Source organism: Jaculus jaculus, chromosome 1, assembly GCF_020740685.1.
Source record: "Jaculus jaculus isolate mJacJac1 chromosome 1, mJacJac1.mat.Y.cur, whole genome shotgun sequence".
Taxonomy (NCBI): domain Eukaryota; kingdom Metazoa; phylum Chordata; class Mammalia; order Rodentia; family Dipodidae; genus Jaculus; species Jaculus jaculus.
The window spans coordinates 161,157,375-161,181,672 of NC_059102.1; the positions used below are offsets into that span (position 1 = coordinate 161,157,375).

General features: G+C 48.5%; 1 protein-coding gene across 4 annotated transcripts in view; it reads left to right on the forward strand.

The window, feature by feature from the left end:
* The first annotated feature begins 3,768 nt into the window (after positions 1 to 3,768).
* Positions 3,769 to 24,298, forward strand: part of Sptbn2 (spectrin beta, non-erythrocytic 2) — a 53,213-nt gene continuing 32,683 nt past the window's right edge. The window contains exons 1-8 of one of the 4 annotated variants that reach the window (XM_045148168.1): positions 3,769 to 4,216; positions 14,022 to 14,200; positions 17,459 to 17,521; positions 19,677 to 19,828; positions 20,259 to 20,432; positions 21,117 to 21,208; positions 21,353 to 21,433; positions 22,156 to 22,271. In XM_045148168.1, coding sequence (XP_045004103.1) covers positions 14,044 to 14,200; positions 17,459 to 17,521; positions 19,677 to 19,828; positions 20,259 to 20,432; positions 21,117 to 21,208; positions 21,353 to 21,433; positions 22,156 to 22,271 — 835 coding nt within the window. In that variant the 5' untranslated portion in view covers positions 3,769 to 4,216; positions 14,022 to 14,043. Of the gene's footprint in view, positions 4,217 to 4,810; positions 4,902 to 14,021; positions 14,201 to 17,458; positions 17,522 to 19,676; positions 19,829 to 20,258; positions 20,433 to 21,116; positions 21,209 to 21,352; positions 21,434 to 22,155; positions 22,272 to 24,298 lie in introns of those variants that run through there. The other 3 variants (XM_045148176.1, XM_004656736.2, XM_045148186.1) reach the window with 3 other exon arrangements.

Below are 24,298 nucleotides of genomic sequence, written 5' to 3' on the forward strand. Positions count from 1 at the left end.
ACCAGAAGGAGTGAGGGCCATGAGGGTGTGGGAGGGGATGAGATTTAGAGCAGAAGACAGAAGAATCAGTTTCAGATGGAAGAAGGGACACACACTCTCCCATGGTAGAAAAAGAGCCAAGAATTCAGCTATGTCTCTCGGTTTGATGGTAGAACTAAGACCTTTCCATGAGTCACAGTTAACCTAAAGAGCAAGTCTGGATTCTCTGAGCAGCTCAGCTTGGATATCATTCCATTCACTTTCACAACTCACAGAAAAGGAAGCAGTGATTTTCTTCGTCATTGACTGTACTGATTCACTAGAGAGCAAAATAACAGGTTTCCAAAGCAACCCAGTCGCAGAGCTGAGACAAGTGATCTCAGTGTTCCCTTTACTGAGCATGCTTCCTTTCCAAATTGGGAACTGTACAGTAAAGTAAGAATATGATGAAATAAAAATGGCTGACATTGATTGGGTACTTATTATGGGCTGGACACTGTTACAACACTTCTCCTGCAATAATTCATTTGATCCTTACATTTTACAGGGAAGAAAACCGAGTCCCATAGAAAGCCAGTACATGTCCAAGGCCACCCAGTAGGAGTAGGTTTTATTTATTTATTTTTTCTGAGACAGGATCTCCCCTTATATGCCAGGCTACCCTGGAACTTAATGTATAGTCCAAGCTGGCCTCAACCCCACTGTCATTCTTTTGCTTCAGCCTATGGAGTACTGGGATCATATATGTGAACCACAATGGCCCAGCTCAAAACTAGGTTTTAAACCCAGGGAGTCTGACTCCAAAATCATGCCTTTTTTTTTTTTAATTTTTTTTTTCTGTTTTATTTATTTACTTGAGAGGGACACAGAGAGAGAATGAGGCCGATAGAGAGAGAGAAAGAATGGGCACACCAGGGCCTCCAGCTACTGCAAATGAACTCCAGACACGTGCGCCCCCATGTGCATCTGGCTAATGTGGGTCCTGGGGAATCAAGCCTCAAACTGGGGTCCTTAGGCTTCACAGGCAAGTGCTTAACCGCTAAGCCATCTCTCCAGCCCATGCCTTTCTTTTTTTAAACTCCTGTTTTAGGGGTTGAATCCACGGGCTTGTCTTGTGCATACCAGAAAATGCTCCACTTCTGAGCTACATGCCAGTCCCAAAATCAATGCTTTTAATTATTCTGTTTTATTTGTTTTGTTTTTCAAGGTAGGGTTTTACTTTAGCCCAGGCTGACCTAGAATTCACTATGTAGTCTCAGGGTGGCCTCAAACACATGGCGATTCTCCTACCTCTGTCTTCTGAATCCTGGGATTAAAGAAGTGTGTCGCCACACCTAGCTTAAGTATTCTTTAAATTTTTGTTTGTTTGAGCCGGGCGTGGTGGCGCACGCCTTTAATCCCAGCACTCGCGAGGCAGAGGTAGGAGGATTGCCATGAGTTCAAGGTCACCCTGAGATAACAGAGTTAATTCCAGGTCAGCCTGGACCGGAGTGAGACCCTACCTCAAAAAAAAAAAAAAAAAAAAAAAAAAAAAAGAAAGAAAGAAAAACAAATTTTGTTTGTTTGTTTTTTGAGGTAGGATCTCACTCTAGCGCAGGCTGACCTGGAATTCACTCTGCATTCTCAGGGTGGCTTCGAACTCACGGTGATCCTCCTACCTCTGCCTCCCGAGTACTGGGATTAAAGGTGTGCGCCACCATGTCTGGCTAAAAAAATATATTTTAGGGCTGGAGAGATGGCTTAGAGGCTAAGGTGTTTGCCTGCAAAGCTAAAGGACCCTGGTTCAGTTCCCCAGGACCCACATAATCTAGATGAACAAGGCGGTGCATATGTCTGGAGTTCATTTGCAGTAGTTGCAGGCCCTGGTGCGACCATTCTGTCTGTCAGTCTGTCTCTCTGACACTCTTGAATAAATAAAAATTAAAATATTTTTTATTAAGCTGGGCGTGGTGGCACACACCTTTAATTCTAGCATTCCGGAGGCATAGGTAGGAGGATCGCTGAGAGTTCAAGGCCACCCTGAGATTACATAGTGAATTCCAGATCAGCCTGGGCTACAGCAAGACCCTACCTTGAAAAAAAACAAAACACACACACAGACAGACACACACAGACACAAACACACACACACACAAAGAGAGAAACAGAGTGGGGTGGTGAAGAGAATGGGTGTACCAGGGCCTCCAGCCACTGCAATCTAACTATAGGTGATGCTCCACTTTGTGCATCTGGCTTTCAGTGGATACCAGGGAATTAAACCCAGGTCATTAGGCTTTGCAGGCTAGCGCCTTAACCACTGAGCTTCCATCTCTCCAGCCCCCAACTTTTAATTATTCTGCCATACTCTCTCTCTCTCTCTCTCTCTCTCTCTGAACAGATAGGAATTGGGAAACCTGGAGTCTCTACCATGAGGTAATTCTGTGAACTTGGATTTTCACTTAAATGTCTATCACTTTGCTCATCATTAAAATGAGAATGAAAATTCTATTGCTTACCTTAAAAGGCTTTTTAAAGGATTATGAAATGCTGAAAATGGAAAATGACTCTACAAAATCTATTATTATGCTAATCACAAGACCTAACATCCTTGACTTCTAATTGGGTCACAGTCTACCAGGCTGTCATTGAGACCCTCAGTTCCTATAACCAGGAAGCAGCAGCAGTTGGATGGTTCCAATTCCTTTGGCTAATTCTTATCCTATCAACATCAATGTCCTTGGTCAAGTTTCTACAATGACCATCTAGGCCTCCTTCCTGAATATTCCAACACACACTCTTACCTTGGAGACATTGGCAGCTTATGCCTACACTTCTGTGATTCCATTGCTTGAAGGAATGACTGCTTAAAATAATTAAAACATCCTGAATTATAACTAATAATGGGAAGGCAGAGCATGGTGGTGCATGCCTTGCCTTTAATCCCAGGAGGCAGAGGCAGGAGAATTGCTGTGAGTTCGAGGCCAACCCTGGGCTACAGTGAGACCCTACTTTGAAAAACCAAAAAAAAAAAAACAAAAACTAAGTGCGGTGTACCAGCAAAAGCTAAATTCCAATTTAGTGGTAGAATCTCATATCTCAGACGCAGGAGTAAAGTTCAAGATAGTCTGGTGCAACTCTCCTAATCCACTTTATAGACTAGGAAAACCAAGGCTAGGTGGATAATACAACTACTTGGGAGCAGAGCGACATTCTGTTTTACCTTGCAAATGTTTTCAAGTACATTTAACACAAGTGATTTCACTTTGTCAAACTCATATCTGAAAAATTAGCTCAATTACTTTCATTTGTTTCAGTTATGCATCCTGTCCCCCCCCCCAAAAAAAAAACAGGCTGGGGAAATGGCTTAGCAATTAAGGCACTTGTCTGCAAAGCCTAAGGACCCAGGTTCGATTCCCCAGGACCCACATAAGCCAGATGCACAAGGTGGTGCATGCGTCTGGAGTTTGTAGTGGCTAGAGGCCCTGGCACATTCATTCTCTCTCTGTCTCTCTTAAATAAATAACTTATTTATTTATTTATTTAAAAAAGCAAAATGCTAAAATTCAGTTACCTAAATAAAGCCAATAATTTACCAAAAGAGCATTCTCTGGATTGCCCCTACTTGGTCATTTTCAACATTCCCCAGGTAGGGCCTACCTGTCTCTTCATCGGCTGCATATAAAATAAAGGCTCCATACATACAAAGCCCATCATGCTATTACTGGTTCCTCTCTGAGCTTAGCTCTCTAGTCTGGAAGAACAGTACTTTCAGAGCTGGAGTGGGGGTGGGAGTGTCACATGACATAACACACTTTTAGCACCCACTGCTAGCACCCACTCTGCGTTTTGCTCTGCTTTGGGCATAATTCCTTCCTCTCCTAAGCAGATAGCTGTTCACCTTAGACCACTCTCGGCCGCTAATACACCAAGAAGAAACTCAGCCGTGCCAGGCCTAGAAATGTCCATCCCCGCCCCCAAGCCCCTAAAGACAGTGACAAGGCCAGAATTTTCCTGGTTGATAAATGAGAGGAGCTGAGGAGCCGCTGTGATGACGGTTCCGAGAATCTGATTTGCGAGAAGGCGAATCTCCAGAAGCACCATGGAGATGCTTTTGGAAAGCGGGCCAGCCTACCTGCAGGCAGGAGGACGAGAGAAAGGGGGCATGGCAAAGAGCAACGCATGAGGGAGATGGCCTGGAGGTGCCCAGAGAGGAACATTTGAAAAGGAAGTAAAGGCCGCATCTCCGGAAACCTCAGGGGTGAGTGACATTAAAAGGATTGCGCATCCTGGCAATACGGATTTCGGACCAAAAGCGCAAAATAGGGGACAAAGGTAGGGGGTCCAGACTGGGCCCTGAAAACTAGGGGGGAGTAGTACCCAGACGCCAAAAGGGCATGAAGAGAGGCTGGTGAGGACGGGAAGGTGGGGGGGGGGGTCAAGCGGGACACCCACGCAGAAGACAGCGGGGGGTCGGGAGCCGGCAGAAGAGCGGCCGCGAAGGCGCGTTCGCCCTGGGGAAGGTCAACGACCCCCAGCCGAGGAACCACGGGGAGAAGGGAGAGGGGCCGCCGTTGCCATGGCGCCGGGCGAGGAGGGGGGTGACTCGGGCCCCGCCCCGAGCCCCCGCGGGGCCGCGGGCACCAGATGGTCCCGGGCCTCCCGCGGGAGCCGGCGGCCTACGGCAGGGGGAGGCTATTGTCCTCCTTCCGCGGCGCCGCAGTCCCGCCGCTCGCGCCCGCGCGTCGCCGCCACGCGCCCCGCCGCCGCCGGCCCCGCGCGCCCCCCGCGCCGCTCGCGCCCCGTGACAGCGCCCGCCCGCCGTGCGCCCCGCGGCCGCCCTGTCACCGCCGCGGGCAACTGCCCCTCGCGGCCGGGCTGTGGAAGCGGCGACCACCGGTGCGCCCTCGCCCGCCCCGCCCGCTTCACCGGCGCTCCGCACCCAGGTAGGTGCCGCCGGCGCTCCGGCCCGCTTTGTCCGGACCGGCGGGGCGGCGCGCTTTGTGCAACCGCGTGCCGGCGACGGGGTCCGGGGTCGGGGTTCCAGCTGGTCTCGGGGTTACCGGTGGGTCGGGCGGGGGAAGAGGAGGGAAGACGAGGTGCTTGGCCCTCATGCCCGCCGGGTGCTGGGAGGGGGGGGGAGAGACGGGATGCAGAGTCATGTGCCAAGCCAGCGAGGTGGGGGGACGGGGGTCGAGGTGTGGGGCACGCGGGTCTTTCTGGTCCGATAGAAGAGTCTGGAAGAGTTGAGGCTGACGTGCCCGTTGGATGGAAGGGGGGTGGTCAGGGCTCGGAGTGTGTCTGACAGCGCCGGCCGTCGGCGTGGCCGAGCTTCCTCCCGCCGACCCGCCGGCGCCGGGTGCCGAGGCTGGAGACGCGCTGTGCCCCGCGTCCGCGAGCGCCCGGCTCCCTCCCTCCGGCTCCGCAGCGTGTCGGCGGCTCGCGCGGGAGCTGCGTGGGCATCTCGCCTCTCTGGTAGCTAGCTAGCTCCTTGCTTTCCCGCAGTCTCCCTCGCAGTGTGTGGGAGTGGGAGGATTGTAGCACCGCCTGGGGACGAAGCCCCTTAGGGCGGCGAAGAAGCGTTGAGTAAGGTGTTTGTGCGCCTAACCCCCCTCTGCCCCCCGACATTTACACGGTTGTGGAGTCCGCCTGTCACATAACTTAACCCCGCAAGACCTCCTGGCTGGAATATCCCAACTACAGTTCAACAGTCCATGTTCACCACTCGGGCTCCAACCAACTATATTACACCCCATTAACCTCATGACATTGCATGCTTGTGTGAGGTGCAGGCTTGCCCCTGCCCTAACCTGCTAGGTTCTGTTCCTGTGGGTTGTTTCTCAGCTCTGTCTTCCCCCGTAACAAGTCTAATCCTAAGAGTTAGGAGTTGAGTGCACCGCCAGTCAAGATCCACAAGTCAGTTTTCCTTGAAGGTGAAGAGGGGAGTGATTTCCAGATACATGTTTGTGTGTATCCTAGTGTGAGTGTGGACACCTCTTGGTGTATTCAGAGCGCAAAGGATCAGTGAAAGGAAAGCTAAGATGGAGCTTAGACTTGTCTCATAGAGAAACTGAGGTAAGCTCAGGATTGTGGATAAAAGTAGGGAATCAAAATGAGTCTAATTCTGCTGTAGGTGGAGGATTAAGTTTTGTTACTATCATTATTCTTTGCAAGCAGAGGGAGAGAATGGGCATGCCAGGGCCTCTAGCCACTGCAAAACAACTCCAGACACATGCGCCATTTTATGCATCTGGCTTTCCGTGGGTGCTGGGAATTCGAACCTGAGCCACCAGGTTTGCAAGCAAGGGCCTTAGCCACTAAGCCATCTCTCCAACACGATTTTTTTTTCTTCTTCGAGGAAGGGTCTCACTCTAGCCCAGGCTGACCTGGAATTTACTATGTAGTCTTAGGATGGCCTCGAACTCACGGTGATCCTCGTACCTCTGCCTCCCAAGTGCTGGGATTAAAGGCGTGCGCCCCCACACCCGGCTCTGATTTTTGTTTTTGCCAGTGATCCTCCTGACTCAGCCTCTTCAGTGCTGGGATCACAGGTGTGCGACTCCACACACAGTGTATGCAGAGGATTCTAAAGGAGAAAATGAAAAAGAAAAATCAGTCCCTCTTTTGAGCTCAGTTCTAAATTTCTCAGGGCTGAAAGTTCCTAAACAACCAGTTTGGGAAGTGCTCTGGGATTTTGTTTTCCTTTCTTCTCTTCCTGGGAGCATCCTCCTCTAGCTTAACTAGGCAATCCGGGTTTTATTGTGACTGTTTTTCTTTTTATCTCCTGGCCAGTCCATCCATTTATACTTTGGGATAAGTAAGATTTTTCATTTTGTCAAGTTTCTATCTGTTCTAATCTATTATTCATCCTTTGGTCATTTATTCAATCCGGACTTCCCAAGGCTGCTCCAGTCCTGTCTTCCTCACATCTGTGATTTGCTGTGTCAGGGCATGAGCTCTAGACACTAGCTCTAGATCCCACTCTTCTCTTCATTTCCTCTCTCACTGCCTGAGGGGAATATGTATTTAGTTTAGCACGGGATCGAGCCTGTACACACCTAGTAGTCCCCCAATCACACTCAGCCCTGAGCCTTTGCGTCTTCTCAGCCCTCAGGGCACTTCTAACCAGTTCCAGCTGCTTGCATGTCGTCTTCGGATAGCAGTGGCTATCCCAAGTGTGCTCCCTCGAGCAGCTTCTGTACCACTTGGAAATGCAAAATCCCAGGCTCCAGGCCAGATCTGTCAAGACAGGAACTGGAGGAGGGAGATTAGTGTGATCTCTTTCAACAGTCCTTCACTCCAGGTCATGTGACTCATGTTTGAGTATCCCTGGTCCCAACTCCAGTGCTGAAAGTCTTCCGGCAAGTCTTTTCCCTTCCCATGCTTTCCCTTCATGCTTTCCTTGAGCATTTTCTTCAGCCATGAGAAAGACCTTAATTTAGTAGCCAAAATGAACCTATTGTGCTGGGCTCAGAAAGGAGGGGAAAAAAAAAAGACAAAGCTTCAGTCCTCAAAGAGTTAAAAGTAGAGCGAGCAGACACACATAAACATCTAATCATAATACAACATGGGAAGTACAGAAATAGCTGCATGTGTGTGGCTATTACTGTAGCCACACACATGTAGTACTGTGTGGAGCAGAGAGGCAGGAATGAGCCCCTCGCTGAGGGTGGTAAAGAATTAATCAGGAGCAGGCTGTGGTGAGAAGATGAATTAGGGGGACAGGGCAGCCTTTAGCCCAGGAGATAGGATTTCTAGTTTTACAGGCCAGCACTGGCTGGAGGAAAGTGAGAGGGATCAGCTGCCAGGTAGGACCAACAAGTGGCTGAGCAGACACTCTTTCCATCAGCACTTGGTGGGTGGGAGGTTCCAGCAGAACCCAAGCTTGCAGCAAACAGGAAGTGATGCTATTCTGACATGAACGGCATAAACTACTTGGACCTCTCCGGGTCAATGGCTAAGAATAAGAGCGGTGGCAATACTGTAATCTGGATTAGCTGGGGCACCTCCCTGTTGTGAGAGTTCAGGAATCCTTGGAAGAGAATAAGGCTGAGAATTCCCTACTGTAAAGAGTGACAGGGTCTTGTGGCTGGAGGTTTGGCTAGAAGCACCAGCATGGACTCCCAGGTACTAGGCAAGGGATAATATGCTCAGTGCAAAGGAGCCAAGCAGGATCTGCATAGGAAGACTCTCTCTATATATATATATGTATCGGAATCTAGAGGTGGCAGCTGTTGGAACACAAGCAGAGAACATACTGTCCAAAAGGCTGGGGCTGCAGAGCTAGAAGGCTTGGAAATCTAGACCTTCAGGATACAGAGCTGCGATGCTGAATAATGCCAGAGAGCACAGTTCTCATAATGGGAACAAACCTTACAGAGTCAAACCATATAGAGTGTGGTGGCCCTGGGGGATCTGTGATCTAAGGTCCAGTGCCATCATGTTAAGTCTCAAATTTGATTTGGAGCATTTCAGTACTTGGATATATATATTTTTTTTTAATTTTTTAATTTTTATTTATTTATTTGAAAGTGACAGAGAGAAAGAGGCAGAGAGAGAGAGAGAGAATGGGCGCGCCAGGGCCTCCAGCCACTGCAAAAGAACTCCACATGCATGCGCCCCCTTGTGCATCTGGCTAACGCGGGTCCTGGGGAACCAAGCCTCGAACTGGGGTCCTTAGGCTTCGTAGGCAAGCACTTAACCGCTAAGCCATCTCTCCAGCCCGGATATATTTTTTTTCATTTTGGATTTGTTTGTTTTTTTTGTTTATTTGAGAGTGACAGAGAGAGAAAGAGGGAGAGAGAGAGAGAGAGAGAGAGAATGGGTGCGCCAGGGCTTCCAGCCACTGCAAAGGAACTCCAGACGCGTGCGCCCCCTTGTGCCTCTGGCCAACATGGGTCCTGGGGAATCGAGCCTGGAACCGCGGTCCTTAGTCTTCACAGGCAAGCGCTTAACTGCTAAACCATCTCTCCAGCCCAGTACTTGGATATTTTTTGTTTGGGGGGAGGGCAGATGGTTAGACTCCTGCTCTAGACTTTCTTCCCAAAACTGTAGGGTTCCACAGAAAGGCCCTAACAACCAGACCTCCCTGGAAGGTCTGGATCCCATACCTGGATCCTTGATAGGTTCATGAGAGGATCAAGTGGAATAACCCAAAAGAAGTGAAAATAGTACATATTTGGCTTATTGGAGCCTTGAGGGACACAGTTGTTTGGAGGTAGCATCCAGCAGTTGGTTTAAGAGACTGTTCTTGCTGGGCATGGTGGCACACACCTTTAATCCCAGCACTCGGGAGGCAGAGGTAGGAGGATTGCTGTGAGTTTGAGGCCACCCTGAGATTACAGATGAATTCCAGGTCAGCCTGAGCTAGAGTGAGACCCTACCTCAGAAAAAAGAGAGAGAGAGACTGTGCTTTGTGGAGTACAAAGACATAAGACAGAGTTTGGAAACCTCAGAGCCTTCAGAAAGTAGACAAGTAGCATAAATGGGTAAGGCACATTTGCATGGGCTATAAAAGGGAATAGTGTGGTCTGCAGAGAAGGAGGCAGCACAGCCCCCACCTAAAGGAATCCCAAGTCCATTTATACTGAAACAGCTATTGGCCAAGCAAAGCACTCCTGGGGGCTGACTTTAGTAGGTTTGTGCCTCCTGAGAGAAGGGGAAAAAAAGAAAAAGAAGTTAAAGAATCTCATCAGTGGATAAAGAAAGTACTTGCCAGGCTGGAGGGATGGCTTAGCGGTTAAGGCGTTTGCCTGCAAAGCCAAAGGACCCAGGTTCGATTTCCCAGGACCCACGTTAGCCAGATGCACAAGGGGGTGCACGCGCCTGGAGTTCGTTTGCAGGGGCTGGAGACCCTGGTGCGCCCATTCTCTCTCTCTCCCCTTTTCTCTGTCAAATAAATAAATAAAATTAAAAATAAAAAAATAAAAGAAAGCATTTGCCCTGAAAGCATGAGTACCCGAGTTCTGATTCCCAGAACCATGCAAAACTGAATGTTGTAACCCTATCTTCTGCAATCCCAGTGTACTCAGGGTGAGAAGGGAGGCAGAGACAGGAGAATCTGCAGGATACTCATGGGCCAGAGTCAGTGAGAAACCCTGCCTGAAAATAAGCTGGAAGGTGAGGACTAACACTTGAAAGTTGTCTTCCAATGCACGCACGTGTGCACACACACACACACACAAACACACATGATCACGTACAGGACAGGAAAGATGGCTCAGTGTGCTTCCTATGAAAGCATGAGGACCTTGTGGGGAGTGGGGACTGTTCAGATCTCCAGATCCCATGTAAAACAGCTGGCTGTGGCCACTGCACTGTAACCCCAGTCCTGCCAGACAGCAGAAACCCAAGAACATTCGGAAGTTCCAGAATTAGTAAAAGGAGACTCCAGCTCAAAACAAGATCAGGCAGGAGATTGATGAAGCGATAAGAGTGACCCCTGACGCCTCTACAGGTGAGCACATGGGACGTTGCAAGGGCACATATTACATGCATATGCCACACACACCACATTACGCAGACACATACACAAGCAAAAACAAAAAACAAAAAACAAAACAGTCTCATGGGAGAGCATGAGATGTCAGTGTTTTTTTTGTTTTGTTTTGTTTTTTCCATGGGCTGTCTGTGGAGAAATTGTTTAATCCCAGGGCTGAGAGCAACACTTATGAATTGGGCTCTACTTTCCTGTCCCACGACTAAGAGTGTTGGGTGGGGCTGGAGAGATGGCTTAGCGGTTAAGCGCTTGCCTGTGAAGCCTAAGGACCCCGGTTCGAGGCTCGGTTCTCCACGTTAGCCAGATGCACAAGGGGGCGCATGCGTCTGGAGTTCATTTGCAGAGGCTGGAAGGCCTGGCGCGGCCATTCTCTCTCCCTCCCTCTCTCTTTCTTTCTATGTCTGTGGCTCTCAAATAAATAAATAAAAAATGAACAAAAAAAAAATTTAAAAAAAAAGAGTGTTGGGTGACCAGTTCGGGTCATATGTAGCTCACAGTACTCTGCTCAGGATGATTCAACTCTGCCCTAGAATTTATTTTTATATAAATATTTGCAGAGCAAACTCAGAAACTCTGTTGAGGGAAAATGATGGGAGGAGGGAGAGTTCTTAAATCTCATGGGAATTAAGCCACTGCCCTTCTAGAGGGAATGAAAGACCTAAATCTAGGAAGTGAAGACCATTTCTCCTTCACATCTCTACCACACTACTCCCAGGGAAATCCTGGGGTGCAGGAAAAGGGGAGAGGTGGACAACCCTGCCCTTCAAGAGGGTCAGGTTCAGCTTCATGGAACCAGCTAATGATAGAAGCCAAGTTCTTCCTTTGTGTGCCCATGGGAACACACTGTTCTCCCCACCCAGAGTCTCACCACCTAGCCTTCCCCAAACCACAAAAGAGGTTCTCCTCACCTGCTTCCTTCCCAGACCAGACACAGCTAAGGTCACAGCCCTGGTCTAGGAAGTAGTGCTTAGAATTAAAATGTCTTGTGTTGGAAGAGGTACTAGGAAAATGAGAAATGTAAAATTTGGGTTCTGTTAAGGTTACAACTCTCCACCCCCATTCCTTTGAATAGCTGCTGAATATTCTGTTACTCAAGAACTTTGTACCGTACAAGTTTTTGTAAAGTTCCCAGCAGCTAATCTGAAGCTCATTTGTTAGTTTTGAGGACAGAGTGTGTTTGCATAAGTGAAGGTCATAAATAGTGCTGGCAGGCATGCACAGTCCAAATAGCCCCAGCGTAGGACCTAGAAGGCCAGGATGGTGCTGATCTCTGTGGACACCACTAAAAGGCCTCAGTATGGCCAGACAAGATATCAATGTTCTCTATCCCCAAGGTGATGGTTAAGAGTCAGAAGAAGGGCTAGGGAAATGGTTCAATGGTTACAAAGTCCTTACTTGCAAAGCCTGCTGGTCTGGGTTCAATTCTCAAGTACCCATGTAAAACCAGATGCACAAAGTGGAGCATGTGTCTGGAGTTCGTTTGCAGGGAAAAGAAGCCTAGGAATACCCTTCCACACCCCTTCCTCTCCCTCCCTCCTCACTTCCCCTCTCCCCCACTTTCTCAAGTAAATAAACAAAAACAAATTAATAAAAAATAAAAGGGCCAGTGCTTGGGAGGCAGAGGTAGGAAGATCACCGCGAGTCCAAGGCCACTCTGAGACTATATAGTGAATTCCAGGTTAGCCTGGGATAGAGTGAGCCCTACCTCGAAAAAACAGATACATAAATAAAAAGGAGTCAGAAAGATTTTTGCTTTAAAACCTAGGGCCACTCTTTCCAGCTACAAAACCTGAAATCAGTGGCCTGACATGTGTGGCAGAATGGCTGCTGCTTCTGTGAAATGAAATGCAGAATACCATGGATGCTGGTCCTATAGGGAGTTGTGATGTACATGACAGGGATACAAATCACAGCCAACATTAATTGAGCACTTACAAAGCATTCTTTGTAACAAAAAGAAATAAAAGGGTGATGTGCCCTTTGAGATAGTGGACACTTACTCCATACTTGCCTGTGCACTCATCAGTCTTTCTATGCATCGATGGTAGATTTGTCTTAGATTAAGAGAAGAATTTGGGCTGGAGGGATGGCTTAGTGGTTAAGATGTTTGCTTGCAAAACCAAAGGACCCTGGTTTGATTCCCCAGGACCCATGTAAGCCAGGTACACAGGAGGGTGTAAGCATCTGGAGTTCATTTGTAGTGTCTAGAGGCCTGGTGCGCTCATTCTCTCTCTCTCTCTCTCTCTGACTCTCTGGAATAAAAAAGAGAGGAAAAAAAAAAATCTGCCGGGCATGGTGGTGCACACCTTTAATTCCAGCACTCGGGAGGCAGAGGTAGGTGGATCGCCGACAGTTGGAGGCCCTGAGACTACATAGTGAATTCCAGGTCAGCCTGGGCTAGAGTAAGACCCTACCTTGAAAAAACAAAAGAGAGAGAGAAAGAGAATGGCAGAAGAATCTGGGTTGGAGAGAAAGCTCATTTGGTAAAGTGTTTGCCTCACAAGCATGAAGACCTGAGTTCAATCCCCAGTACCCACATGCATGTTTATAACCTCAGCTCTGGCGAGGCAAAAACAGAGTAGCCCTGGAGTTAGTTTGTCAACCAAACTAGCCTAATTGTCAAGCTGCAAATCAATGAGAGACCCTATAAAAAAAGAAAAAAAGGTGATGCCAAGCATGGTGGTGCATGCCTTTAATCCCAGCACTCAGGAGGCAGAGGTAGAAGGATTGCCATGAGTTTGAGGCCACCCTGAGACTACATAGTGAATTCCTGGTCAGCTTGGGCTACAGTGAAACCCTACCTCTGGGAAAAAAAAAAAAAAAAGAAAGAAAAAGTAAAAGGTGGATGATGTTCCTAAGAAACAACACAGGTTGTCCTCTGGCCTCCACATGCACTCATACACAGCAGAATCTGGGTCTTTTTATCTCCAGTTTCCTATAGGGTATAGAGGACTAAGGACAAGAGTAGAAGTGGTGGGCTAGATAGATGGTTTAGTGGTTAAAGTGTTTGCCTGCAAAGCCAAAGGATCCCGGTTTGATTCTCCAGGCTCCATGTAAGCCAGCTGCACAAGGGGTGCATGTGTATGGAGTTCGTTTGTAGTGGCTGGATGCCCTGGCGTGCTCATTCTTTCTCTCTCACAAATAAATAATTTTTTTTAAAAAGAGTAGAAGTGAGACTTGAAAGTTTCTGTTTCTACTCATTACATCCCAAGGGGACCCATATCTGTTGACTATTTCATCCTGAAGCCGGTTGCCACTTTCTACTCCCCCCCCACAACTCTACCCTATCTCTGGCCTGTAGCCCTCCATGCCCTTCCTGACCACCATGCACTCCCAGATATGGCTGCTGCCTTCTTGCTTTCCTTCACATGGACCTGCCATTGTTACTGTTACTACTTGTTCCTGTCTCTCCACTTCCTCAGGGTGGTTACCCCTCTCCCACTGGGTTCTAATTTCCATTGACAAAAGAAAATCACCCAGCAGAGCTAGGGCAGGCAGATACAAGGACGTGGTGAGTGGCAGGCTCAGTATCTCCAAGGCGCCCCTCACTAGCTATGTCTTCTTGCAGGAGCAGGAATCCACCCACCACCATGAGCAGCACTCTGTCGCCCACAGACTTCGACAGCTTGGAGATCCAGGGCCAGTATAGCGACATCAACAACCGCTGGGACCTGCCTGACTCTGATTGGGACAATGACAGCAGCTCAGCCCGCCTCTTTGAGAGGTCCAGAATTAAGGCCCTGGCAGGTGAGGTCAGGGGAGGGCCAGGGAGGTGCTCAGACTGGTGGGGGCTGGTCTGTGAGTTAGCAGGAAGAGTCTTTTACCTTTATGGGAAGACATCACTTTCTAAGCTGACGTACTGGAGCAGGAGACTCAGAGCACTCCCTAAGTCTCTGGGCTCTGAATCCAGCGCCAAGGACAAGATATGCAATTCAGAACATTCCCTAGCTTTCCTACCCCCTAGCCTAGAGATGCCAGCCCCAATGACCCCTGGAATCCTTGAGAGGAGAGGATCAGCTTCCTTTCCTGTTCTGAGCCCTGAGTCAGGTCCCTTCACTACTTTGCCCTGTCACTCTAGCTGTCACTTCTGTCTCTACCCACCCCTCTCCCACCTGCCCACCCAGACTTCCTTGATTTTCACTGTCATTTCCCACACCTGTTCTCTCTGGTGGCCTGTTATCTTCCCAGCACCCTCCCCACCTGTTCCTTTCACCTGTCGCCTATTACTCCTATTATTCCATCTACCTGTTTCCTGAAGCAGGTTCTCCTTTGCCTACAGACTGCTGTCCCTGTCCACAGCTGCTTACCGGCCCAACCTCTGGAGTTTGCTCTCCACCCACCTTAGCTCCTGCCCTCCCCTATGGCCAGGGCTCTCTCCTCTGCTGCTCTGGGCACAAACAAACCCGTCTGACGGGCCTTCCGGTGTTCCGGGGGAGGAGTTGTCACAGCAACCAGTTTGCGGCTGCCACCTGACACCATCAGTGGCTGGCATGGGGCTGAGTCACCCACACGCCCCAAGGCCACCCACCCAGTCTGGCTTCCATCTTCTGTCCCACCCTCCTCATTGCCATTGACCTGTTCGTGGCCCAGTCCAGTCCAGTGTTAGACTTGAGATGTAGGGTAGAAGAGAGACTAAGAGTCCTAGATGATTTTTACAAATCCAGATTCCTAAGTGCACCTCCTCAACACAGTGAATAGGAACCTTAGGACATATGGTCCAGAACTCGAGATTTAAAAAAAAAAAAAAATTCCCAGGCTGCGTATGGTGACACACGCCTTTAATTCTAGTACTTGGGAGGCTGAGGTAGGAGGATCATGGTGGGTTCAAGTCCAGCCTGGGCTGTAGAGCGAGTTCCAAGTCAGCCTGGGCTACAGTGAGACCCTGAATCGAAAAAAAAAAAAAAACCAAACAAAGGTTCCCCAGGAACTTCTGCTTAGCCAGCCCAGCACAGTCCAGCCCCAGCCTGATCAGGACACCTAATGGTGGCCACAGCTTCTGTGGATCCTGGGTCAGTTTCTCCTGGCCCCTGGGCTTCTCAGGGTTCCTGGTTATGTATGCAGAAATAATTGACATTAGTGTTTCAATAGGGAAAGTCAAGAAGACAGAGGATATGGGAATTGGAGAAAGTCACATCTTTGAGGGAAAGTCAAGAAGAGGATATGGGGAATGAAGAATGTCACATCGTTTTTTTGTATTAAGTTTTATTTCTTTAATATATGTAGGATCTCTAATGTATTTGTTTATGATATTAGTAATTTCTGTTTTTTGCCTCTCCTTTCTCTTCCCAATCTATCCCCCGTTTCTTCCTCCCTTTTGCCCCTCTCCCCCTTGCTAGGGGTTTATCTATACTATTCTTTCTTTATTTTTATTATTTTTTATTGACAACCTCCATAATTTTAAACAATGGTAATTCCCTACCTCCCCCACCTTCCCCTTTGAAACTCTATTCTCCATCATATCCCCGCTCCTCTCAGTCAGTCTCTCTTTTATTTTGACGACATGATCTTTTCCTCCTATGATGATGGTCTTGTGTAGGTAGTGTTAGACACTGTGAGGTCATGGATATCCAGGCCATTTTGTGTCTGGGGGGAGCATGTTGTAAGGAGTCCTACCCTTCCTCTGGCTCTTACAGAGAATGTCACATTTTTGAGGGAAAGTTTCCCTGGTTCACACTTACGCATCCTCTAACACTATCAGAAATATTTGTGAACATAGAACAAGCCATTCAGGACCCTTGCTGTGTCTGCAAGGACACCACCGTCACTGTCTGTTCCCGACACATGTCATGCAGTACTATTTCCATGTGCAGTTGCACATGACAGATGTTACCTAGAACTCTCACCCTGTCTGAGCACATGACACATTGCCACACAGTGCTGTTGCCATGTCTTAGCATTTGACATGTGCTATTTCAGTATCGTCTTAAATTCTACACACAAAGCCAGTACCACCTAGGACTGTTACTATGCGTGCACACACATAAGCCGCTCAGTGCACTTCTCTCATTGGGTGTTTATCTTCCCCACCAGACTGGGCTCCCTAAAGAGGAATCTCTGAATGGACATTGTACTGTACCTTTCACTCAATAAGCACCAAATAAATATTAAATGAATGACTGGGAAGAGACAATTATAGGCTGCCAGTGACAAGAGCAGAAGCCCAGGAGAGGTAGGAAGGGAATCTGGTAGATGTGCCCAGCAGTGGGATGTACCTGGGCCGGAGCTGATTGAAGAAGCCCTGATGGGCAGGACAAGGGCTGTGGCTCTGCAGAACAGTCACAATACTAGTTCCCCTGATGAGGTCAGAAAGTGATCCCCAGCACATTGTCTGGCTTTTTTTCCAGTATCTCCTTGTTTCCATGTTTCTCTTTCTGGGCTCTCTGGGCCAAAATTAAAGCCCGGGCGTCCTGGCGAGAGACCACCCAGAGCAGCCAGCCCACCTGCAGACCTTTGAGAGTTAGGAATTTGCTTTGGAGCCCCCTCTGGCTCGTCTTCCCTAGTCTTAAGCAACCAGTGGCCTGATGGGCAGGTCTTCTGGCACTGGCAGCTCCCTCCTCCGCCCCCGCAGGGCCTGGCCTGGCCCCAGCCAGCTCCGCCTCCTGAGCCTCCTGCCCCTCCCCCGCCACTGTCCAACCTGTTTGTCTGGAGTTGCCTCTGTCTCCTCTCTTCAAGGCCAGGTGTGCCCTACTCTCTCCTCTGAGGAGCTCCGACATCCCTAAACTTTTCTCCACTCCTTGGAGCTCCTAGCATCCTTGAACCCCCACCTCCACACTCAGTTCTCTAGTTCTTCGGACCTCCAGCACAGGCTCAGGGGACAGACAGTTTCCACCCTGCCCTTGCAGGGGAGCATGGACTCTGGGCCGACGGCTGTGTAGGAAGCAGCAGACACCATGAGTGGGAATGGAGTGGGCAGGGTGCATGGGAACGGCCTGAACGGGGCTGATGAGTTTTACTATGAGGCTGTGGAAGGGTCTCAGAACCCTGGGGGCCTCCTGCTCTCACCAGCTGCCTTCATCAACCCTGCTCAGTATGCCAGCGTGCTGGAAGGACGCTTCAAACAGCTTCAAGGTGAGTTCCCCTGGGCAGAGGGGAACCTAATGTGCCAGAGGTTGGGACCTGGGGCAGGAGGAGTCACTGGGGCCCAGATGTTCACACTGAATGTTTTCATTTGCTTTGGGAGAAAAGATAGAGCTTAGAAGGAATCATTGCAAAGTGGCCAGAAAAGCCAGGGATATAGATAGAATCCCACTGGAAAGGGACTCTGGGAGTAGTGTGAGGGGTGTGACCTTGAGGTGCCCTGCTCTGTACAAAGATGATGAGGATGGAGGGATCCTATGGGTTGATGTCAGCACCTAGGGAGATACTGATGCAGGTTCCCAAGGTAGCTCATTCAGGAAAGCAGAAAAGGGGAGTGGGCCAGAGCTTGCTTGTGTTTTCCTAGGTTTCTGAGTGGGTATGAGAGAAGCATGTGTGGATACTGGGGAGAATGATCAGAGGGGAAGGTTTGTACACACAGATCCATGTCTGAATGGGAGTTGTTCATCCTGGTGCAAATATTTCTGTCAGTCACTGTGTGTAGTGGTGTGCATGTGTGTGCACACACACATTTAGGGATGTTTTGGGCATCCTGTGACATTATATTTTGGTGCTTGGATTTTTTTCCCCCTGGCTACCACCATTTCCTCTTTTAGTCTACCTGTTGTGCCAGAGGACCAGGTGCCTGGTATCAGGGTGGTCTCCCAAATCTAGTAATGGTCACTCGATCTAGGCTGTCCCCAGTTTAGGCAGGGCCTATAGATCCTGATAGAGGCCCAGAGACACCCAAAGTGCACCAAGTGCTAGAAAGCATCCCACATAGCCATTGGCATGCTGGGTTTTGGGCACAGGGGTTGCAGGTGAGAAAGGCAAGAATAGACATGGGTGTGTTGCTATTTTATGGGTGAGGTGCACAGGAATGTGAGATTAAGGGATGAGTCTTTGTGATTTCTGAGGTGCTAGTGCTGAGATGGAGACAAAAGTGATTCTTTCCACCTGGGCCACTTGGGTGGGGCCCTCACACGGGCCTCTTTGAAGGCAACTAGCAGGAATCCTGGCCATTGGATGCTTGAGTTTCCTCATTCCTTTTCCATTTACAATTTTTAATTTTCATTTTTGTGTGGAACCTAATAACATTCCTTGTCAGGAGCTCCCCCTGGGGACTAGGCAGGAGGGCCTTGCTTACCTCTCTGTGAGGCTGGCACCCAAGTCTGCATGCACCCTCACCCTTGAACTTGTAAGATCTTATTTCTCAGTCTTGGGATGTTGGTGTCTTGCAACTGGATTCACTACAGCCAACTAACTGAGCCCACTTCAGGGGAGAGGAGGCCACCTTTTTTGTACATGATCCCAGGACAGTAAGCTGACATAATGGCCCACAGCCTGTCCACTGTCAAATCCAACTGATGACCACCTGGGAGAGAGCCACTGCTGTGTTTTCAGGCCACATCCTCTTCCTTATCCACAGTTAAAAGAGAAGGAAGAAGCTGGGCATGGTGGCACACACCTTTATTCCCAGCAGTTGGAAAGCAGAAGTAGGAGGATCCCTGTGAGTTCAAGGCCACCCTGAGACTACATAGTGAATTCCAGGTCAGCCTGGGCTAGAGTGAGACCCTACCTTGAAAAAACAAGACACACACACACACACACACACACACACACACACAGAGAGAGAGAGAGAGAGAGAGAAGGAAGGAGCAACTCAGCAAGGAACCATATTACACCAGGCACCTGCTAGCTGTCTCATACCCAGAGTCATCTAACCATCACAGTGACCACTGAAGTAGAAAGTAATATGCCTACTTATAGATGGGGAAACCAAGGTGCTGAAGGATACAGTAGTCTGCCCAGGTGTTTCACCACTGTTACATCATGCATCTTGGTCCCATGGAACTTGCCCCTCCCTGGACAGTTTCTTCCATCCTTTCTTCTTGAATCCTTTCTTCTGTCTCCTTTATTGTTTTTTACTTTCCTTATGAACTCATTCTAATCTCTTCATTTCCTAGCCATGTAGGTTTTTTTCTCAGCCTTCTTCCCTCCCCTTTTCCGTCCCACCCTCTGGCCAGCACTTCTATTCTACCAGGCACCCTCACTCCTCCCCACACACAACACACTCTGCCAGTTGGTGTTTAGAAGCAGACATACTGTTTTTTTGAAGGACAGAAATGACCCCTTGTTGCCACCACAGATGAACGTGAAGCTGTGCAGAAGAAAACCTTCACCAAGTGGGTAAACTCGCACCTGGCCCGGGTGACATGCCGGGTGGGAGACCTGTACAGCGACCTGCGGGACGGGCGCAACCTCCTGAGGCTCCTGGAGGTGCTCTCAGGAGAGACACTGGTGAGCTACACTTGTGGAGGGAAGAGGGAGCCTCAGAGACCAGCCAGGGGTGGCAAACTGCAGGAGGGGGCTGTAGAGAGTAGAGAGGAGCACAAGGACCCCTCTGCCCACAGGATGGTCTCCTTCTGAGAGGCTTTGCTGCATGAATTACATAGGAGCCATGCTTTGCAGAGACAAGAACAGTGGCCCCATTGAAACATTTCTTCTCTTACCCACTCTGGGTGCGATTAATTCCCTTGGGAATCTTAATCTGCCCAAGCCTCATCTGTAACTTGCTTGGGCTCCATGACCTTTGGCCTAGCCCTGGGGCTGTTCTTGTGTTCCTGAAGGAGATCATGGGAAGGTTTGCAACAAGGCTCTGGGAAGGCTGGGGGTGGGGGGAGGAGGAAAGCCATAGACCAATGTTATTATATGTCCTATGTCCCAACAGCCAAAGCCCACAAAAGGCCGCATGCGAATTCACTGCCTGGAGAACGTGGACAAGGCACTGCAGTTCCTGAAGGAGCAGAAAGTGCATTTAGAAAATATGGGCTCCCATGACATAGTAGATGGGAACCACCGCCTGACCCTTGGGCTTGTGTGGACCATCATTCTTCGATTCCAGGTATCCTCTCAGTATTATCCAAGGTGTGAGCCATGCGCCGGTCCTACACCACAGTCACTGGAACATCTCAAACCTTCTAGAGCAGTTTGCCATTGTAGTGATATTCATATGCCTGATCAGCCTCATTCAACAAGGAAGAGACCGGTTTAGAGTTGGCAAACTTCTGTGGCAAGTTTCCCAAGGCATGTGACCAGGCCTCAGGGTCATCCCAAAGGGACTGAAACTTTCATAAACTGGTCCCTCACTATAGAGAGTTTATAAACTTCAAGAGGGTCTGGTCACTCTACTCCTTAGGCTTCTGTGTCCCAGTGCCATCTCAACTTCCCTGATTGTACCATCCTCTCTGAGTTGACTTATACCCCTTTCAGCCCTAAGTGGAATTCCTTCAGCCCCAACTTTAAAAGCCAGCTCTCAGAAGATGTTCAGTCATTCACCCACATACCCTACCCTGAAGAACCAGCTCCCTTCATTCTCAGATACTTTCAGTCCACTGACATCCTACCCCATACCCCTGGGACTTGATAATACATGTCACTAGCCCTGGTTCAAAAGGTCCCACACTCTATCCCTTCCCCCCTAAGACAGCAGTCTAAAGAATAATTTCCTGCCATATTCTCTGAGTGTCTCTGTTAACACCAAGAGCCTCTGTCCAGTGAGTGAGGATTCTCCTTCCTTCTGTCTCAGATCCAAGACATCAGTGTGGAGACAGAAGACAACAAGGAGAAGAAGTCAGCCAAAGACGCCTTACTGCTGTGGTGTCAGATGAAGACGGCCGGGTGAGGACGCCCCTGGAGCCACACCCAGGCTGTGCAGTACAGGAAGGATAGGCTCTGGGATCTACAACCTGGTCACTGTCCTTGCATTGCATGCACACCAGGACTCTGAAGCACTCACCATTTTTTTCTGGTCACTGTTTATAGGTATCCCAATGTCAATGTGCACAACTTCACCACCAGCTGGAGAGATGGGCTAGCCTTCAACGCCATTGTACACAAACACCGGTGAGAAGACAGGGTTAGTGAGCACATGGATTGATGACCCAGGGGCATATATACACACATAGGTCAGGAGAGGAACTTAGCTACACCCCAGCTGTGGGCAAATTAAGCATATAGGAGGCAGAGGCAAGAGGAAAAGAACATTCAATGACAGGGCTAGAGAGATGGCTTAGTGGTAAGGTGCATGCCTGCGAAGCCTAGGGACCAAGGTCTGATTCTCCAGGTCCCATGTAAGCCAGATGCACATGGTGGCACATGTGTCTGGAGTTTGTTTGTAGTGGCTGGAGGCTGTGACATGCCCATTCATTCTCTCTCTCTCCCCCCCCCCAATAAGTAAATAAAAATAAATCTTAAAAAAAAAATTGAGCTGGGTGTGGTGGCTCATGGCTTTAATCCCACTACTTGGGAGGAAGAGGTAAAATTGCCATGAGTTCAAGGCCACCCTGAGACTACATAGTGAATTCCAGGTCAGCCTGGACCAGAGTGAGACCCTACCTCGAAAAACCAAAAAGAGAAAGAAAGAAAAGAAAAAAAATGCGGGGAAAGAAGCCAAAATATGGGGGTACCATACTACATGGAACCCTTACGATGGAGAAGTAAGGGATGTTTAGGATCCCTTCTGGATGAAACTGGTTGGAAATTAAAGGATAAAGGTAGAAATGAACTTATTTTTCTTTAGGGTCTAACATGCTTTTAATGCTTTCTGTGTTCCCCCTTACCCCTAGGCCAGACCTTCTGGATTTTGAGTCCCTGAAGAAGTGCAATGCACACTACAATCTGCAGAATGCTTTCAATCTGGCTGAGAAGGAACTAGGCCTAACCAAGCTGCTGGATCCTGAAGGTAGGCCAGAGCTCTGCAAAACAGGTGTAGGTAGACAGAAGACAGACCAGTGGTTGCCAGGGTAGCACTGGCAGCAGTTCCCAGTGAGTACAGGGTTTCTTTTGCTATATGCAAATATTCTGGGATTAAGTAGTGATGATGATGGCATGATTGAATATACCCCAAACCACTGAACTGCTCACTTTAAAAGGATGAAGTAGGCTGGGCGTGGTGGTACTCACCTTTTATCCCAGAACTCAGGAGGCAGAAGTAGGAGGATGGTTGTGAGTCCAAGGCCACCCTGAGACTACATAGTGAATTCCAGGTCAGATTGAGCTAGAATGAGACTCTGCCACAGAAAAACCAAAACAACAACAACAAAACATGAAGTTTATGGTAAGAAAATTATGCCTCAAAAAATACATAAATACATAAAAGTACCTAATATGCCAATAATCACACGCTCAGAGTTTGGAGACAAAAATCAGGAGTTCAAGGCTGGTCTTTGTCACTCACATAATGAGTTTGAAGTCAGTCTGGGCTACGTGAAACCCTGCCCCTCCAAAAAAAAAATCAGGCTGGGGAGATTGCTAAGTGGTTAAAGGGACTTGCTTGAAAAGCCTGCAGCCCAAGTTCAATTCCCCATAGAGCCGGATGCACAATGTTGTGCATGCATCTGGAGTTTATTTGCAGTGGCATACCCATACTGTCTGTCCATCTGTCTCTCTGCTTGCAAATACACACACACACACACACACATTTTAATTTTAGAACTGGGCATAGTGGTGCATTTCTTTAATCCCAGCACTTGAGAGGCAGAGGGCAGAGGTAGAAGGATCACTGTGAGTTCGAGGCCAGCCTGGGACTATAGAGTGAGTGTCAGGTCAGCCTGGCTAAAGTGAGACTCTACCTCAAAAAAAATTTTTTTAGGACTGTTGTACTATACCCAGAAAGTTTCATAGGCCCTGACTTCAATTCCTAACACCACAAAAATAACTAAAATTTTAAAAAATATGGCTGGAAAGATGGCTTAGTGGTTAAAAGAACTTGCTTGCAAAGCCTGATGGCTTGGACTCAATTCCAAAGCTGCCCATGTAATCCAGATGCAAAAAAGTGGGACAAGTATCTGATATTCATTTGCAGTGGCAATAGACCCTGGTGCACCTATACACACACACGCACACACACACACTCAAACGTACAAATAAGTAAAAAAAAAAAATTAGAGGACTGGTCCATGTGGTTCCTGAAGTCCTTCCTTACTCTAAAACTATAGGGTTCTAAGTTAAGCTACATGACCTTGGTTCTCACCAAGAACTGGCCCATGGACTGCTGCCCTTGCTGACTGGCTCCCATGGTGCTAAGATTAGTAAAAAGCCACCAGGCTCTTACTGCGTACTTTGTGCTGCACTGTACTTGATATACCTTAAATTAATTGCCCCCTTTGAAGTTAGTACCATTATTACCCTCAATTTGTGGAAGAGATGGAGCCTATAAAGGTCAAGTGACTTGCTCAAGGTCATATATCTGGTACAGCTGAGATTCCGATGCAGGTATCCTGGCTCCAGAGTTATTTCCTTAGCTGCCTCTGCAAAGCAGAACAATGTGGGTGCAACCATAAAGGGAGGAGAGCGGGGCCACACGTACCCGTTGGAAGCATTCCTTCTTACCTTGCTGGGCAGGTTTGAATCTCAGTTATTTTCTCCCTCTTTTCCATCTCACCTGTAGCCCCATCTCCTATGCCCTCAGTCCAGAATGACAAGCATGTCTTTTAGCTGTCATTTATATTGTCCCAGCTACTTAGAGACAGAAATCCTTAGGTAGCATTTGAGAAGTAAAGCTATTTTGTGGAGTACAGAAGTAAAACAAAGTATCCTGTGACTTTACAAAATGACTTAAGGAGCCAACTTAATCTGAGTTTTGGAGAGGTTTTTTTGGTTGATTGGTGTAAGTTTTTTTTTTTTTCTTTAAGGCTTTGAAGAGGCTTCTAGTCTTACATACAGTCTTAGGGATGAAATCTGGCCTGATGCAGACACCCCAGGGATTTC